Source organism: Calonectris borealis, chromosome 8 (assembly GCF_964195595.1).
Source record: "Calonectris borealis chromosome 8, bCalBor7.hap1.2, whole genome shotgun sequence".
Taxonomy (NCBI): Eukaryota; Metazoa; Chordata; class Aves; order Procellariiformes; family Procellariidae; genus Calonectris; species Calonectris borealis.
The window spans coordinates 28,459,289-28,477,840 of NC_134319.1; the positions used below are offsets into that span (position 1 = coordinate 28,459,289).

The 18,552-nt window shown below is 37.1% G+C and overlaps 1 protein-coding gene across 3 annotated transcripts; it reads left to right on the forward strand.

Moving 5' to 3' along the window:
* The first annotated feature begins 32 nt into the window (after window positions 1-32).
* On the forward strand, window positions 33-18,343 carry UCHL5 (ubiquitin C-terminal hydrolase L5). Of its 3 annotated transcripts, none has more exons than XM_075156569.1 (11): window positions 33-449; window positions 1,925-1,988; window positions 3,753-3,858; window positions 11,691-11,816; window positions 11,899-11,960; window positions 12,040-12,170; window positions 13,772-13,835; window positions 14,934-15,036; window positions 15,502-15,615; window positions 16,336-16,434; window positions 18,216-18,343. In XM_075156569.1, the coding sequence occupies exons 1-11, from the start codon at window positions 368-370 to the stop codon at window positions 18,258-18,260; spliced, it is 996 nt and encodes a 331-aa protein (XP_075012670.1). In that variant the 5' UTR covers window positions 33-367; the 3' UTR covers window positions 18,261-18,343. The 3 variants fall into 3 exon arrangements, with proteins under 3 accessions (XP_075012670.1, XP_075012671.1, XP_075012672.1); XM_075156570.1 differs by having other exon boundaries at window positions 14,985-15,036; XM_075156571.1 differs by lacking the exon at window positions 33-449 and adding an exon at window positions 7,479-7,562.
* Window positions 18,344-18,552: the final 209 nt, after the last annotated feature.

Sequence of the window (18,552 nt, forward strand, 5' to 3'; positions counted from 1 at the left end):
GCCCCCCGCCTCCCGCGGCCGCACCCCAGTGCCCGGATGGAGCAGCGCCGCCGAGCCGGAACCGCCTCCTGGCGCGGCGCGGGGGGTTGCCTCCACCCGCCGCCCCTCCGGCGCCACAGGAGCGGAGCCGCAGGGCGGACGCGCGGCCCCTCCGCGGTCGGGGCGGTGCCACCGCCGGCAGCGGGCGGCTGCCCCGGATCCAATCCCCGCCGCCGCTTCCTGCTCCCGCCCCGCCTCACCATAGAGATGACAGGCGCGGCGTGGGCCGCGGGGCCTGCCGGGAAGGGAGCGGCGTGCCTCGGCCTCGCAGATTAACCGGCCGGCGGTTAACCGGCGCCGAGCCTGAGGGAGAGCGCGGGCCGCCGCCATGTCGGGAGGTAGCAGCGCTGGCGAGTGGTGCCTCATGGAGAGCGACCCGGGCGTCTTCACGGAGCTCATCAAGGGCTTCGGTGAGGGGGGAGCGGGAGAGGGGCCGGGGTCGCGCCGCCGGGCAGGCAGTGGGGCTCTGAGGCCGCAGCCCCGCCGGTGGCTGCGGCTGTTCCCGCGCGGGTGCGAGGCCGGCCCGCTCGCCGCGTCCAGCGGGGCGCTGCCCGGTTCCCTGGCGAAGGGCGCGGGGTCCCGGTGGGCTGAGCCCGGCCGCGGCCCGGCCGGGCGGGGAAGGGGACGTAGGGCGCGGCGGAGGGGAGGCGCGGGGCCGAGGGGTGCGGGAGTGTCGCGAAACGTGCTCCTGTGGAAGCAGGCGGTGTGGCGGTAAACGGACGCGAGTGGGAATGAACGTGTCTCTCGCGACCTCTGCGCGGCTATGCCGACCTCGGGCCGTGCTCGCAGCGCCTGGCGCTTCCCGCTTTGCAGCGCCGTGCTTCCCCGGCAGCCTGCACACGTACTCACCGCAGGCCGTGGCCAGCCTCTCGGCTGAGGGCAGCTGTGAGGGCCCCGAGCCCCGGCGTCGGGCTGCCTCGCCGCCGCCCAGGTGTTCCCGGTTTGGGGGCGGTGGGTGCCCAGTCGCAGCGCGGGCTGTGCAGCGGAGCCCCTGCTGTCGCCCAGAGCACACGTACGCTTCTGCCGGAGAGCTTGATAAGCACATGCCGCGTAGGTGTTCAGGTTGTGTGCCAGCTGCCTCGGTTACAGAGCCGCCAGGAGAGAGGACTGGGAAGGGACTGTGTCCAAGCTGAGCTGTGGTGCTTGGCAGTAGGCTGGGTAGCCTGCGAGGGACTGCTTTGGCTTTTAGAATACTAAATTTTATGTTGAATTGTATTTAATGTCTTTGGCAATACTGTGGTTATGTGGTTATAACAATAGATATGTCTACACAGGATTTTGGCCAAAGAAGCAAAATGACTTTGTGCTAGGTTACATCGGTTTATAATTTCTGTCACATCTTTTTCTCACAAGTGAAGTCCAAGCATGCTTCTCCTTTTGTGTTTCTATTTAACTAATAAACTAATCTTCCATATACTAAGTATTTGAACTTTTGGGGCTCTGTCTTATGCACATGTCCTGCTTGAGTGTATTGTTTACAGTATTATTAGTCTACTACCATGAGTCTTTCTCTGGAGATAGGTGTTTTAAGTTCTGCTTTGGACAAGCTGACAATGTCTTTAAAAACAGTATTATCTTCAGTTGAGCAAAGGACATGAGACCAAAGATATGTTTATCTCCTCTGCTGCTTTTTAAAATGCAACTGTGTTATAAAGACAACATCACCATACACAGGAGGAATTCCTGAAATAGTTTCTCTTGACCCGTCTTGTTTGGTTGGTTTGGTTTTTTAATGAAGATGCGTTAAAGCCTGTAAATAGACTTTTCCATAAGCTGGACATACAAGTTGTAAATGTTACCATAGTTCTTTCATGTATCTGTCTTTACTCACTGCGTCCCTTTTAAATGGGGTAGTTGAAGAAACATGTATCTTTCCTTGTTTCAGGTTGTAGAGGAGCACAAGTTGAAGAAATATGGAGTTTAGAACCAGAGAACTTTGAAAAATTGAAGTAAGGCACTTTTCTAATCTGTATGGTTTTTATTCACATTTGTCTGAAGTCACTGAAAGAATGTGTACTAAACTCAGGTGGTTTTTTGGTGGTGGATTTTTGGTTTGTTTTGTTTTTCTTCAGTTTCCACAGAAGTTCATTAGGATTTTGATTTAATTGAATACCTGGCAATTAAATTACTTTTTATTAATGCCTTGGTACTTAATCTAGATTTTCTGGTTTTGGAAAGAAACGCTAATAGCAGCTAGAATGTGAAAATAGGTTTCCAATGATTTTGTCATTGGCTTGCATTATATCCTTTGACAAATTCTTTGACAAACTTCTGTTCCTTGCTTTATCTCCCGTCTTCCTCACATAACATGATATTGCATCTGTTGCCTTAAATAAATTAATTTACTGTACTTACGTACTTTTGTAACTTGTTTTTCCTGCAGAACCACTTCCATATGTATGTGAAGGCAAATAGGCTTGTTATAACTGACAATGACTGATATCACATGGAACAGTTCTGCCCTCATTAGGCAATATTAATTCTTTTATCATTTTGTCTGTGACGCATTAAGTGTTATCCGTGTTCACGTAGCAGATTTTAAGAGGAAAATGTCGTCTAACCCAGACCATACTCTATTCCTGTGCAGATATCCTACGCTTGTATAATTAATCTTTTGGAATATGTAGCAATTAGTACAGAAGATGTAGTTTTAGAATTTTTGTCTGACTGAAGATATTTGACAAGTGACACCTGAATGGCAGAAATGTTACTTGAGATGTGGTTTATTTGTTGCTTGCACTATGTACTTCATATGATCCTTCATCAGAACATTACCTGTTTTGTTCATAAAATAACAGCTTTGCTTGCTTGTACTGTCAGATGTATATCTTACTAGTCTTAAGTGATGGCCAGCTTCCTTCCTTCCCGTGCACACGTACAGTATTTTAACTTAAACACTAATAGTTAAAAGAATATAATAACACGTAGCATTTTTCAAATTCCCTCAGTTGACCCACTGTTTAAAAAGACATCTCAGACTTCTGGTCAGAGCTTAGGAAAAGCTTCTTATGCAGTACAGTATTATTTACCTTTTGTAGATAAACCTTTTGTGGCATCTTTGTGGGGATGACCTTAAATTCAGGTTGATATGATGAATAAGTTTTTGCTTTAATGTAGCTGTAGATTTTGTAAGTATTGTTTCCTTTACTAATAAATCTTTGTTTTACGGCAATACTAAATACAGTGCAACATGCAGTAAAAGCTGTTTACTGTACAAGACATATAGTCTGAAAAGACACAATTTTAGTAGAAGAGAAAACTGGATTTCTCTTACTTCTCAGATAGATAACTCAGAGCACGAAGTTTCATGAGAGCTCCTCTTAGAATATTTCATTTATGCCTGAAAGGATTACCAGCTCTTGTATATGATTGACAAATGTTTTGATAGCTATTTATCACTAACAAATTCAAATAAGTGTTGTGCAACTGTAATAGTTACAGTAACCAGGAAAACTGGTCCTCATTTACAAAAATTACTGACTAAATGCTAATTCAGATTGGGATTGTTTAGCGTATACGGGAAGAAGCCTAAAGTATGTTCTGCCTAATTAAAAGACCACATCTGAAAATTTCAGTGCCAGTTCCCTATGTTTAAAAAGAAATAATTAACAGAATTACTGTACCAGCATACAGTTAAATTATAGTAGAGATTTCTGGCTTTGATATTTTTCATCAGTACAGGTAATTTTTCTCCTATCAATTTTATTTTTTAGGCCAGTACATGGGCTGATTTTCCTCTTCAAGTGGCAGCCTGGAGAGGAACCAGCAGGTTCTGTTGTTCAGGATTCCAGACTGGATACAATATTTTTTGCTAAACAGGTACGGCAAGTTCAGTATTTTTCTTAGATATGTCATGAAACTTTTGATACTGAAAAATAAAGTTTTTGTTAATATGTACACAAAAATTAACATTTTACAAGGTGAAATAACTTTAACAAATTCTGTGACATTAGGAACTGTGTATTAAAAGATGATTAACAAAGAAAATCAGATTGGTCTGTCAAGTCAGACAAAAATATCAAGTATGGAAGAGTAAAGCTATTATTTATCTGTCAGCCCTCTCCTATAAGAGTAAGTAACTCTTCTGTGTGATAAAGAATTATTTGGTAAATGTTCTCAGCAGTATGAACAAATTATTTTTTTGAAACCACTTTCAACAAATTCTAGGAAGAAATGTTTATTTTGGTCCAGTTTTTATTTCTTGTGTTTCTCAAATGCTCTGCAGCCAGGGCAGCGTAACTCTAAGATAATACTTTCCTTTAAGAGTTTGCAGACCATTTTGGCATGAAAGTTTTAAGTATTTAAATTAGAAAGGTGAGTTTAAATTAGAAATTACAGGAAAAATTGCTTTTGCTAATGTAATCCATTGCGTTTTATTAAATACCGAGTAGTACTGAAATTTTGTGTTAGCTTTGACGGGCTGCTGTGCATATAGTTTGCAAGCAATAAAAGCAAGAGAAAGTAACCAGAATGAAAGTAGGAGTATTTAATAAATGTTTTTAGCTCATTTTCAAGACCTGCTTCTCAAACAGTGATAAATGTAACAGTTCAAACAAGAACTGCTAACCCTACACGTGTTAATTACAAAGCATTCATATCAAAGGGCAAATTATTAGGCTTTATATGAAGACTGATGTATAGACTGCTTGTTGGGTTTGGGTTTTTGTTTCTCTGTTTTTTGTTCTGTTTTTTTTTTCCCCACGAATGCAGAAGTGTTTTGTGTGTAAATTTCAGGATATAAAGAAGTCTCCATACAATTCTAGCTAAAAGTATAGAAATATGGAAAACAATGGAAACATTAGGTATATCTATAGCTCTCCTGGCTACTCTGTACATGTGCTTCTGTTGTGCAGATAATCGTCTTTAATTTGTTTCTTTTATAATCACCTTACTGTTTCGTGCTATTGTGGATGACTTTATTCCTTGGTCTTTTTTAATACTGTTTTCTTCATTCTTCCTCTCCTGCAGCTGTTGAGTCCAAGAGTGTGCAACCATTCTTATGATACAATGATCAGCAGTAGTTTGCCAAATGTCTTTATAGGTTGATAGATCTGATAGACACTGGTTTAGTGATTTCTACCTAATCAAACATACTGTTAGGGATCAGTAGGCTGTGGCTACAGAATAGCCTTGATGCAAAGAACCTCAGGGAAAATCCTTGATATAACTCTCAAAGGGTAGTTATGTGGCAGGAGGAAAGTACTCTGATATGAATCTAGAGAGGTTTTTTTAAGATGAAGGCAGATTTACCCTCATTCAAGGAATTTAATCTTTCTTCTTTCCTGTGAGTAGATGAGGTTCTCCCAGAATTGCTGTTCTTGTGGATGCTGAAAAGCTTCAAAGCATTTGTCTGCTTGCTCCGGTTATTTTGCTTTTTTTCCCCTCCTCCACTCTCCACTTCCCTTTTTGAAGCATGACACTGTGTTTAAAAGCAAGTAGCTAAGAGGAGCTTTGTTGAGCTTTAAGTTGGGATTGCAGAATGTACATCAGAAAATTCGGGTAACGTTAGACTTGCTAACAAAAGCAGAAAATTAAAGGCTAACAATGAAAAGTCTTCTTTATTTTGTAGCTTTCTTTGAAGCATTTGTATTTTACTGTTTTCTTAAGCCTGAAACCTCTTTGTGGAGGTGTAGGAACTTTCTAATCTTCCCTCTCCTTCACCTGCTGCCTTTAAGGAGAGTGTGCTGGAGTGACTCTTAAGAATTCATTAATTTCAGCATGGAAAGCAACTTCTAGAAGTGTTCACTATTTTAAAATAGTAGTACTTGGTTATGCCACTTGATGGCATGGAATATATGTTTCATAAGTAACTTGCAAAGAATTTAAAATTAGAATATCTTTTTCTGTTAATCAAATGCAGCGGCTTAGCAAAATCAAAACATTTCTTGTAGACACATATATGCTTGTATTTCATGTCAGTTCAGTTTTGCCTGGACTGAGATATTGTGACTAAACAACTAGTGAAATAGTCACAAAGAAATTAAAATTAAAAGTCCACAGATAAATGAAAGAAACTGGTTTTGATATTTTGGGGGGATTTGTAATACCGGTTTAGCTCTGGTGACTTTCACATTGGAGGAAGTTAGCCTTAGTTAGAGATCCAACTTGACAAGCTATGTTTTGAGGACTGATAGTGTTTTCTCAAGCAAATGGCTGATCTGGTGATTTGCTGATGATGACAGCAGGATGTCTTGGTCCTCCCAACCTGCCTCCTTTCGACTTTATGGTTCTGTTCCTCTTTTGCAATGGCTCAGCTGCTCATTGAACTTCCATGAGCCAGTGCAGCTCATCAGTCAGCAGTTTTCTGTAGATTCTCTGTGCATATATTCTGGGCTGGTCTCCTGCCACATTATGAGATGTATTTGTTCAGTGAGTCTGTACAGGCCAAAGCTGGTAAAAGGTAAGTGGGAGAGAACAGGAGTTTCTTTATAGTAGTGCTGAGGTTATTGCATTTCTTGAAACTGCAGTCTGTGAATCCTTCTGAGTCACCCAGGAGCACAAGGGAAGACAAGCACTAATATTAAATATTTCTATGGTAAAATAGCAACTCCTCCCAGTTACCATACAACTGGGCTCATGTGCCTTTTTTATTTTCTCTATGCATGTTCTAAGTCCAATTTTATGGTGGCCTTGAGGGTGGGGTTTTGTTATCTTTCAAGAATCTTTTTCAGATGTCGAGACTTCTTTATTTTTTCTTAATTACAAAAGTGATGAGTAAAATAACCATATGTTCATTTGTAGGCTGGAACCCCAGAACAAATAGATTTGTTTTCTGGGTTAGCAAAATTTTTATGACATTTAAGATTATTGGTCTGTTGATCTGTATCTTCAAAACTGTCATGACACTGGAGCCCTAAAAACCTCAAGAAGTCTTTGGCTCTCTTTCCTTTCCCATACATTTTCTTCTTTTAAATGTAACCATCCAAAGAGATCTGGTACAATCCGTTTTAGTGCAGAGAAGTTTTAAAGTATCATTCTGAATCCTGTATGAGCAAGACTAAGTAACTGTTAATATGTAACAACAATTTAGTATGGGAAAGAAGTGATGCTATTACAGCATGGCTCCGTTTCTGTTCAATTTCAATTAAATGTTCCATCTTAAAAATTGCTTCATTTTTGAGGGGGGAAACTTTAGCTAGATGTAAAAGGCTACAGCTCTCAAAATGTGTCTAGCAAAACATCTTTAAAACTGCATTAGGAAACACAGTTTTGATAGGAAGCTTGTGCATGCTCATATTTTGCTCATATCCACTTTCATAGTGATGTTGTAGTTGAATTCCAAATGACAACTAGATCTTATTCAAAGTTGAATCATGAGTATGTGGGGGGGTTGAATTTTAAAGTCTGTCTAATATGCATGCATATTAAAGGATTTTTTTTTTTTAAATGGTCACTTTTATGTGCACTCATGTTAAATTTGGCCTCCCTGTTATGCCTAGGTATGATTTGGTCCTCTATTTGAGGCCACAGAACTCTGGATGGTCTTACATACCCTTTGAGCTAGGATACCTAGGCACAATGAGGTGAGTTAAGGATACAATTTCAGCCTTAACTCTGAATTTCCTGATTTCTGTGTTGCTTAAGTAGGCCCTTGCTGTTATTTTTACACACAGTGGCTACATGATTGTACCACTCAATGGATTCAGCTATCTTCAGCACTGTTTTGAATAGCTGTATTCTGTGCTGATCACTGCAGAAGCGGAAGTGTCTCCTGACAAAAAAGAATGTCCTTGTTGCAGACTTATGTACTAAAATTTTTTAGTTTAATAACTTCTTCAGGATTTATTAGTGAAGTATTGGTATCATGCCTTTGTTTTGTGCCATGTATTTATTTTATGCTGCATTGAGATGATAGAACATTACAATTGTGATAATAAAACATTAACTTTATTAATTGGGAATAAAATCTATATACCTTCAGAATGAGGATCTTTTAAAGGATACTGTTAATAACAAAACAAAAATAGTTATCTTTGTGCCACTAATGGAAGCATATTATATGTATTTTTTTAACATTTCCAATAATTCAGTTGATTTCAAACAAAAAATTTTTGACATTTTCAAGTTTGGTAACATTAGGATAGACCAGATATCTGTGTTAAAGCTAAACTTGGGATAACAGATAACTTATAAGAAGTAAAATGAACTTGCAACACATCTAATCAAAGTCAGAAAGAGATTTTCAGTAATTGAATGTAACTACAGGAAGATTATATCTTTATTCCAAAGGAATAAAAATAAATAAATAAAATTAGGTAAGGTTTTTAAACAAGAATAAGTTTCGGAACTTTGTCCTAATGCTGAATTTTTCACGTTGAGCTTTGTAAAGCCAGCTGTTTTGTAACATTGGGGTTCACTTACTAAGCATCCCAGAGATTTGCTGGTTATACTACCAATTGCAGCACAGGGTTGTCCATGGCTTTTTGAAAAACAAAATACGTAATCCATCAGATAGAAGATGCGAGTCAAGATCTTAAAGTGCTTCAGCCTTAAGTTGATCCAGAAACTTGGATTGGATCCTTAGGGAAAGGTGCATGCTTATGAAGTTATGCATCTTAATTGAAGAGTGTGCCAGAGTAGCCTATTCAGATGTTTCCTTTGTCTGTTTTAAGCTAAGCTTCACTTGGTGATACGGCAATTCTCTCTTTTTTTGAGATCATCTCACTAATGTGCATATATATATCTGCATATATTTTTTTTTTCAAATATTATTAAATACACCGTACAGTTTTGCTAGCAAAATCTTTCAAATATGGGTATCTGCTTTAAGTTGGAGTCCTGAATATTGATCAATCAAATATCTTGCCAGGACTTCTTGGACAGAAATATACAGGCAAATGTTGGGATTTCTCGACAAATACAGAAAATCCTCTTAAGTTTCCTCAAGTCAAAATAAAAATCTTTCTGGGACAACCTGCATATATTGTCATGCTATCTAAATGCAGAAAATGTTTTCTGCAACGCTGAAACACCTTAAATAAGAGATACATTGGAAATTAGGGTAGATGGGTAGCCTGACCAATTTCTCTCTCGAAGGACTCACTAGCTTGTGTGTATAGCAGTGCTGGACTGGCTGTGTGCATTGATAGGATGCTGTGCCTGTGTGACAAATAAACCTTGCAGTCGTCTACGTTTGGTCCTGCAATGACCTCCTCCTCACTCTGTGCTCTTCACCCTGCCCATGAACTACCACTAGCTAGGTACCTCCTTCTTCCATCTTGGTAGTTCTCTCGTGTCATCTAAATCCAGGAACACACTGTCTTTTTGTGCCTATCACCTGCACTTGCTTCTGTTCCTCTGCTACAGGACTATTCTTGCTGCCTTTTCTTTACTTCCTGCCTCTCACTTTCTGAAGAGTATTTGTAGTTCTATAGTGTATTTCCATTTCATCAGCTGGGGGCCACTGGTCTAAGATCTGCATCTGTTGCATATTATGTTCTAGCAGTAAGACAAGGTTGTTTAGCTTGGTCCTTATATAGTTAAACAGACTCCTCTCATACTGTAGTTGGAATACAAAAATATATTTATGCTGAAAGGCAAATATTTGATGAGACCACAAATTCCTTGCCGAGTTTAATTTTTCCTCCTATTTTTGCTGTTGTTTAAAGCTTCTGTGTCCAGCTGGTCCAACACAGTTTCTGTGTTGATTTTGCCTCTAGGCATAGAATCTCTCTTAATTTCCCTTCCCTTTTTTGAAGCCATTATTGGGTTAGCCGTCTGCCAGAGCAATTTATTGTTCCATCTTGATTTTTTCAGTAAAAATAGTTACCACTTAGTGCTGTCTCTCCCTATAATGTCCTGTATTAGTTATCATTTAACAAGTGCAGTTTGCTGTAGTGACCCTCCCGTCATTGTAATAGCATTGTTCTAATAGTTCTTCACCATAGGGGTGTCTACCTTATTTGTCCTTTCTCTGTCGGCTTAATTACAATGTTTGTAACCACTGTTTCAGGTTAGCCCTCTCTAATCCACTTAGGATCTTCCTGCTTTGATCCTAGTACTACCTTTACAACTGTCTCTGATACCATTGTCTAGTCATATCTCAGATAATCTTTAGTTCTTGGTTCCTTTTCCCATGTTATAGTATTAATTCTCTCAAATTATGTCATTCTAATAGTCTGTGTTTTTTAAATTTTCTGCTGCTGTTCATTATTTCACTGCCCTTGATGGATTTTCTGTCTATGTCCTTTATTTTGTAATTGTGTGAACTCCAGCCTTTAGCTTATGTACCTGCAGGTTTGTTTACTTTGAGTTTTGGTTGCTGTAATCTGTTCTGCGTGTGTAGTTGACTCCCTTGATTACCATTTCAGTCAAAATACAATTTATTTTTCTTAAATTAAGAAATGCTTTATTATTGCTTTATCATCTGCTCTATACAGACCTAATCTGAACTGAGAACACCCTGAACTATAGAAAATGAATATGTGATGTGGCTTATAGTATTAACGTAGTAGGTTTTCCTTTGTTAGGGATTAGCTTTGATTGTAAAACAGGTTGGTGGTTTTTCCTCTTTTTTTTTTTTCTTTTTTTCTCCTTTCTTGTTGGAAGTGGTTTCGCATTCACAACACTGACTAATTTTCATTTTTTTAATACAAAATCAATATCCTCTGTCCCAGTCCTAAGGTTTAAGTAGCATTTTCAATTGCAAAATAGTCTCATAGACTGAAGATACATTATCTTTCCTAACCTATAGCTCACTGAGAAAAAACTGCTAATATGAAGTCTTTCTTGTGTTATAGCCTTATACCATTTGATTACTGTGCTTTTAATTAAATCTCAGATTATATTTAATAATCCTTGTAGTCTCTTTCTTTAAATACTGTAGTTTGGGTATTACTAAGCAACATTAAAGACATGGCTGTAAAATAAAGGGGTTTGTTTATATTTTCTAAAAATGGAATATTTAACACTTAAGTCTAAGGAACAGTGTCACACAAACTAGTAACTTAAATGTTAGGTTGAAAAGGATAGGTATGTTATAAATTAAGAAACAAGTGAAAAATCTAAAATTTCATATGGCTTATTATTCAGCAAACCATCTTTAAAAAAATCTTTATATCTTGGAACACCTCTAAATTTTATTAGTTTATCCCTAGGATATTTGAAATTTTTTGTCCAATGCAACCTTTTTATAAAAATTCTGGGTTCCATAAAGTACTTTATTGCCCCAAGTTAATATTTTTTTGAGCTCCTACTCCTGGTAGGAATTCTGATTATTTGAAGGACATCCTCTTTGGAAGAGTTGACTTTTTTTTTAAAAACCATAGATACAATAATGCAATTTGGGCAGCTTGCTTTGAATAGTACTATATTTGTTTTTCCACTGAGTTCAGAGGATTGCTATATTTCTTCTATGTCCTTTATTAATCACTTTAGAGAGGTGGTGAGGCAATAGAATGACAGAGTTTCTAAGTAGAGGTGTGAAGTATCAGTTTTACCAATGAATTGTATGTGACAGCCATCCAGCGTTCATTTTATTAGTCTCCTACGGCAAAGACTTTTCTGTGGCTACTCAAACTAGATTTGCTGCCTGTTTTAAAGTGAAGCTCTAATGTGAATCAGCATAGAAAGTGTCTGTTTGAAAAATGTTGTCTAGCTTAAATTAAATTTTTATCACCAGTACTGAACAAATTCTTAACGCTTTTTTCTAGGTAATTAATAATGCTTGTGCTACTCAAGCCATAGTAAGTGTGCTATTAAATTGTGCTCATCAAGATATCCATCTAGGAGAGACTTTGTCAGAATTTAAAGAATTTTCACAAAGTTTTGATGCTGCGGTAAGTGCCTACTACTTTCTGTATTTTAAGTATTATAGTGTTATATCTACGTTGGCTTACAATTTAATTTTGTTACTTTCAGATGAAAGGTTTGGCACTAAGCAACTCAGAAGTGATTCGGCAAGTTCACAACAGTTTTGCCAGGTAACACATGTTTTAAATCTAGGCAAAATTTGAGCAAATTCTTTTTAATCTCAGATCTTTTTTAAAATTATCTTTGCAGACAACAGATGTTTGAATTTGATGCAAAGTCTTCAGCAAAAGAAGAAGATGCATTTCACTTTGTAAGCTATGTTCCTGTTAATGGACGGCTATATGAACTAGATGGCTTAAGGGAAGGACCAATTGATTTAGGTAATACTTTATATTTTTTCTGAACATCCTTCACTTTAACAATAGCTTATGGCAACAAATTGGTTGTACATTATACGAGCACACGAAGTTATTTATTAAAATAAAGCATTTTTTAAAAGTTTTTTTAATGTGCTATTCAGGCTTGTACTTCTTTGCAGTCATTTATATTGTTTTATTTTTGTTGGTCTGAAAATGCCATTTTCTTCCTGCTTCCTCCACATTTCTGATTCTCTCTCCTTTCATTCAGCAATCAATTGAACAGGCCGTGCAATCCAGTGGGCCTCTAATACCTTAATAGTTTTGTTGCAAGAGAGAAGTTTATATAACCCGCTTCTTGTGGATGTTTGCTCTCTTTACCTGAGGAAATATGTTGTTGTTCTGAGCTGTCTCTAACAAAACCTGGTAAAACTATGTAGTCTTTTTGGCTTTCCTTACCTATAGCGTGCAATTCCTTTTGCTAATATTTTTCCCCACATCTTCCTTTTTGTGGTATTGTCACCCAAGAAAATTCCCACGTCATGTTTTCAAAGCTTTTTTTTTTCCTCAGGTTGATTATAAACTATCCATTTATTTTATCATTTGTTCTTCTGCAGGAGCATGTATACAGCTGACTCCATACACTTTTTATGCGTTATGTGGCTGGTGCTTACACACTGCCCTCTTTCTTCTTAGACAGAAAATATTTTCCCAATGGTTTAAAAAAGAATAGCTAGTTTTAGCATAGTTTTATTCTCTGTAAGACTTGTTCCTCTTTTGTAATCTCTCTTAACTTGCGGTATGTGTGCCGTCTTGTGTCTTGAAAAGCTCTACAGTGCCTATCATGCTTCTGCACTTTCTTTTGAGTCTGGTATAATCTCAATATGTTCCACACTTTACTTCCAGAGTGTTTTCCCAATTTTCTTGACAGTTGTATTTATTTTTAGGCTGAGTAATGGTTTGCTGCTAAATCTCATCTTTAGTTCGGCTAAAGAGACTATACAGTCTGCAGACCTACCAGTAACATAACTTCTATGGTCACAAGATCATGAGTCTCTTCATTTGCTTTAAGGTCTTGAAATTGTTCGAGAGGCATATCAACTTACGAAATCACCTTTAGTTATTCTCTTGTTTATCTTAAAATCAAGTTATCTATCATATACCCTTTTATATTTTTTTCTGTGTCTGACTTTTTAACATTGTATTGCATCTATATAGCATTAACTCTTTATTTTGTTTAAATGGAACAGCTGTAACTATCCATACTTTTTTCTTTTGCTGTCTACTTTTATGTTGTCATACCAACTAATTTCTTCTGTGTCATAAAAATTTTACATAACATACTTTTTCATCCCCCCGTTGTTTCTTGTTATCAACAAAATAAATGTTAGATGCTTATGCCCTTAAAATTTAGTTTTGCTCCATTGCTTTGGCCAGTACATTATCTAAATATTATTTATTAAAAAATGTGTCTTCCACTTCCTAAAATATCACCTGAGTAATTTGAGAATGCAGTTTCCAAGGAAGAACTTGTTACATACTCTGAAGTTGCATTATACAAGTTTTGAATTTGCAATAAATTTTGCAAAGAAGGTTAATTTTTTTTCTTTGTGTTTTTTTTCTAGGTGCATGCAATCAAGATGACTGGATAAGTGCTGTACGGCCTGTCATAGAGAAACGTATACAAAAGTAAATGGTCATGATGCTTTTAAAATACAGCACTTTATATATGTTTAAAAATTCCTTATTCTTAATTTCCTTCAATTGAAGTCTTTCAACTGAATTTCTAAGGAATGACACTTATGCATCATTTTTACGTGCATATCACTGTGTGACTTCAGAACCTATTGCCCAACATGAGCCAAATGTGATGATAGATAAGTCTCAAATACGCTGTGTTCCTGTATGATTAATCAAAGTAGGTATCTGTGTAGCGAAGGGAGATCCTACTAGTAGTCTGAAAAAGGAAGACCAAGATTATTAACTCCATTAGACAGCTGTGGGTCTTTGCAAGCGAAAACTAAGAATGCCATTACCATGGATAAAGTTTGGTGTGCGTTTACAGTTAAAAACACCAGATAATAACTATATCCATACAGCTGGTATTTATAGAGAACGAGTTTTTCTTGTTTTAGAAATTTAAGCCAGAAAAACATACTATAGGAGTTTTCCTACTTCTTGGCGCTGACCCCAAACTGCAGCCCCAAACGTGTTAGAAATAAAGTTGATTTTTATGCCATTTTTAGAAAATTTTCAGTGTCTTTTACTTGAAGTCTTTTTGTTGATAAGCAAAACATTACTACCAAATCACATTTGGAGAATTTAAACTTTGAAAGTCCTGCTGGTCTAATTGTTGAATGTATTTTTCACATTGTCTGAAGAAGTCTCCAACATTTTCTAACAAGTAACAGTAATGAGAAAGTATAAACGGTTGTGTGCAGCAGTCTTGTTCAAGTTTTGTTGTCAACTATATCATGTTTTGTTTTCTTTTTTAGACAGTTTCAACATTTATTTTTTGTGACCACACACAGGAATAGTAGTATCTTGGGAGAGGAGGTTATTAGGAGTTACATATTGGACAGTGCTCATCTGAGGTCTGATTTTATTTCGTGGCCAGACTGGATCTGAAGCACACCTTAATTTAATATATCCATTTAGATTTTTTTTTTCCACAAAATACATTCCCTGATGATGAAATTGTGGAGGAGGTTTTTGAGTTGTCATGTTAATGATTAATTTTGAAAGTGGGTTTTTTTTGGTTGGTTTTTTTTTTTGTTCCTCGTTTAGATACAGTGAAGGTGAGATAAGGTTTAACTTGATGGCTATTGTATCTGACAGAAAGATGATATATGAGCAGAGGATTGCAGAACTACAGCAGCAACTCGCAGAGGTAGGCCATGGTATTTAAGTTACTGGAATAGTTCTCTGATAATAGTTCTGTGTCTTCGCTTTATTATTCACCTCCTTCTTTCCTTGCTCCAAATGGAGTATCACTAAAAAAAAGCAGGGAAGGATTACTACGTATCTGTCCAGTGCAGTGCTGTGTGGATGCACTGATGCAGCTCTGGTTAGTTCTGAGTGAGCTGATTTGAGCACTTGGTACAGTATGACCATGTCATTGTGGCGCTCTGTCTTGACTAGTTTGCTGTGTAGTGGAACTATTCTTGTCCTAGTACCTGAGCTAATCTGCTTGTAAATCACTGCAGAAATTCCTTGAATGTTCCTATAACTGTACACAAAACTGAATCTTTCTGTGATATAAATACTCTTAAGACAAGACTTAATTTAATTTAATAAAAAAAAAAAATAAAATTGCAGTAACGTCATCCATTTAATTTTTTCTCTTCTGTGGAAGGAGGAGCCTATGGATACAGATCAAAGTAGTAATATGTTAAGTTCTATACAATCAGAAGTTGCAAAATACCAGATGTTAATTGAAGAAGAGAACCAAAAATTAAAAAGATATAAGGTATGTAGCCTTTGCTTTTTTGATTAAACTATTGGGAAAGTTGTAAAAAGCCAGCTTTTATGTGTATGGGAGGCTGTTGCAATTAATCTGAAGGAACTGGATAGATACTAGAAAGACTATGTTATGTGAATTCATGTTGCATTCCTGAATTTACAGGTTAACTACCAGTTTGCTTCTTTTTAGCTTAAGGCTTGCAAGTCAGTTTGTAATGGTCTTTGTTAGTTCCCTTTGTTTTGCCACTTCTTTGTATCCTTCTCACTTTAAAATATTTTTTTTAAGCGCAGTGAGTTCTAGAACTCCTACAAAGAAATTGCTGTATATGCCCCACAAAGCTGATCAGCCTTTTCTTGCTGGACTTGCTAATTACACTACTATATGTAACAGTGGCCTCTTACTAAGTAGGATTTTTTGATAACAGTACTTGTCAGTGTTACAGCAGTGGCTAACCCATATAACCTGCTTAATCATTGAGGGGTTTTTGGCTAGTATGACAAAAGACTGTAAGGGGAATCTGTGCCTTAAGAGGAGTAAATTCATCTGGCATATACTTTCTCACCGTGTGCTCAGAATTTTATTGCTTCGACTTTATTTTTAGCTGGCTGAAATCTAAAAAAGAACTCCAGCTCGTGGTGGTGGGAGGGGGGGACAACAACGGGGATGGGAAAAAAATCCCCATTTAGCCATATAATAATTCTGTTAATGCTTTTAATTTATTTTTAGATTGAAAATATTAGAAGAAAACATAACTACCTGCCTTTCATCATGGAATTATTAAAGACTCTAGCAGAGCACCAACAGTTAATACCATTAGTAGAAAAAGTGAGTATTTCCTACCTGACTTCTAAGAAACAGTATATTACTATAATTCTTCATACCTTCTACTTAAAATTAAAAATGCAGTCAAATATCTTGGAAACATAAGTGGCATGGGTTTATTTATTTAAACTGCTACATTGAGATATATTGCTAGTTTACCTGATAGTCCCTTGCGGTTCTCAAGAAGCACAATTCCAATGGAGACTGGAGATAGTGGGACCAACTCTTATGCAAAGGCAAACTGTATCTCCTTTTTGATAACCTAAACAAATTTTTCTAATGGTGATATAGGAAGAGGCAATTCAATATCAGCTAAACGATCACATTACAAGGCATAAGATGCTACAATACAAAAGACATACACAGGAAATTAAAAGTCCTATTAAAATTGTGATGTGTAGCTCCAGTTAGTATGTGGTAGAGTTCCCCATACGATCTTGATATCTCTTTTTGAACTGAAGATTTTTTTAAATATGTACATAGACAGATGTGTATGTACAAGATTGATCCCTTTTGCCAACCTGGACTCTTAATGCTGAGTTTTGTTGATTTATCTAGCTGTCAACACTAGATGGCAACCTTTGCACAGAGGTTCTGGTAATTTAGGTATCTTGAAATTTGTTCTCTTCATTTTCTCTGTTCTTATACTGATTTACTGGCTCATTGTTTTCCCCTTTTTAAGGTGTCTAGCTATTAACACTGATTTACTATTAAGGTTTGTATTAAGGCTTGTTTATTAAAGTGTTACTTTGGCAAGGTTGTTAAACTGTATACTTAGTCAAGTACTTGAATTCTAATACGATCAGTGCTGGCTTGCGTATCTACTCATGTGCCATAGACAGTATCCCTAATTTTGAACTCTCACTGAAAAAGGATCTCTATATTATTATAATGAAAAAAGAGTTAAATATTATTTAATGAGTACATTCTTTAGCTGAATTTACTTAAACTATGTTTGCAGGTCAGTAGTTTATAACACTGTAAAGCTGCTTTTATAAGTAAATTTCCAGTGGACCCAAGCAGTTAGTGATAATGGATCTTAATTCTAAATCTCTGAATTAAATCCAGTTCTGTTCAATAATAAGTGGTAACAAGCAACAGTCTGATTCAGAGTGAACAACTGTTTTAACAGAAAATGGCTAGTGTTGTATCTGAATTGTCCCCTCTTCTTGCCTAATCTTTTTTTTCCTAAATTCATAAGGAAGAAAATGCTAGTTCCCTGTCAATTTGAACTATGTATCAATTGATAAAAGTTATATGAGAATCTGTTTGCAAATATCTTGATAGGAACTCTTGTGGTTTTTTTCCACTCTGCTCTTTTGAAAGATCTAAAAAACTAAGATCTTGGTTGCTTCAGAGTTTAATTTGTGATAATCAGTATATCTGAATGCAGTGTTTTCTTGTGCCATAAAATGTTTTCATTAGGAAGAGTTATTTCTATGTTAAATGAAATGAATATGGAGATATGAAAAATGAAGGTTAAATTATGTTTTAAATATAGTGCTTACTTTCACCTCTCCTTTTCCCCTATGGAATTTAGCTGATCTTACAGTTTCTTTCATATTATATATTTAAACCTATATGTATTCTTAAAAGGCTTTATATATGAACCTAGTAAAATAGTAGTAGGATACTTCTGAAGGGTCTAAATTTACATTTAAAATGTCTCTTTCTACAGCACATTTTGTTGAATGTTCAAAAATGTAATGAGTAGTCGTTCAAAGCTCCAAAAAGGTGATCTTTGTCTAATCAGAGCTTAAAATCATCTCCCTTTTGTTTTCTAGGCGAAAGAAAAACAGAATGCCAAGAAAGTTCAGGAGGCCAAGTGAAGATGACTTTGCAAAATACATACAATTGTGTGCTTCTGAAACTATTTTCATGACAACAAATAAAACTTTTCATAAACTTTAAATTTTGTCCAGCGCACGTTTGACAATTGTAACAGTTTGTCTTGTACTGTATGCACGGGTCTAATTTTCTTCCTTCTCCTGCATCTTGTGCATGTAGTACTGCTAAGTAATGTTTAGGTTCTCTTGGTCAAATTCAGTATTTAAGTCTATCTGATTTCTGAAAGCTTGGGAAGTGGACCTAAAAATGTGCAAGGAAAATGTACCCATTTTG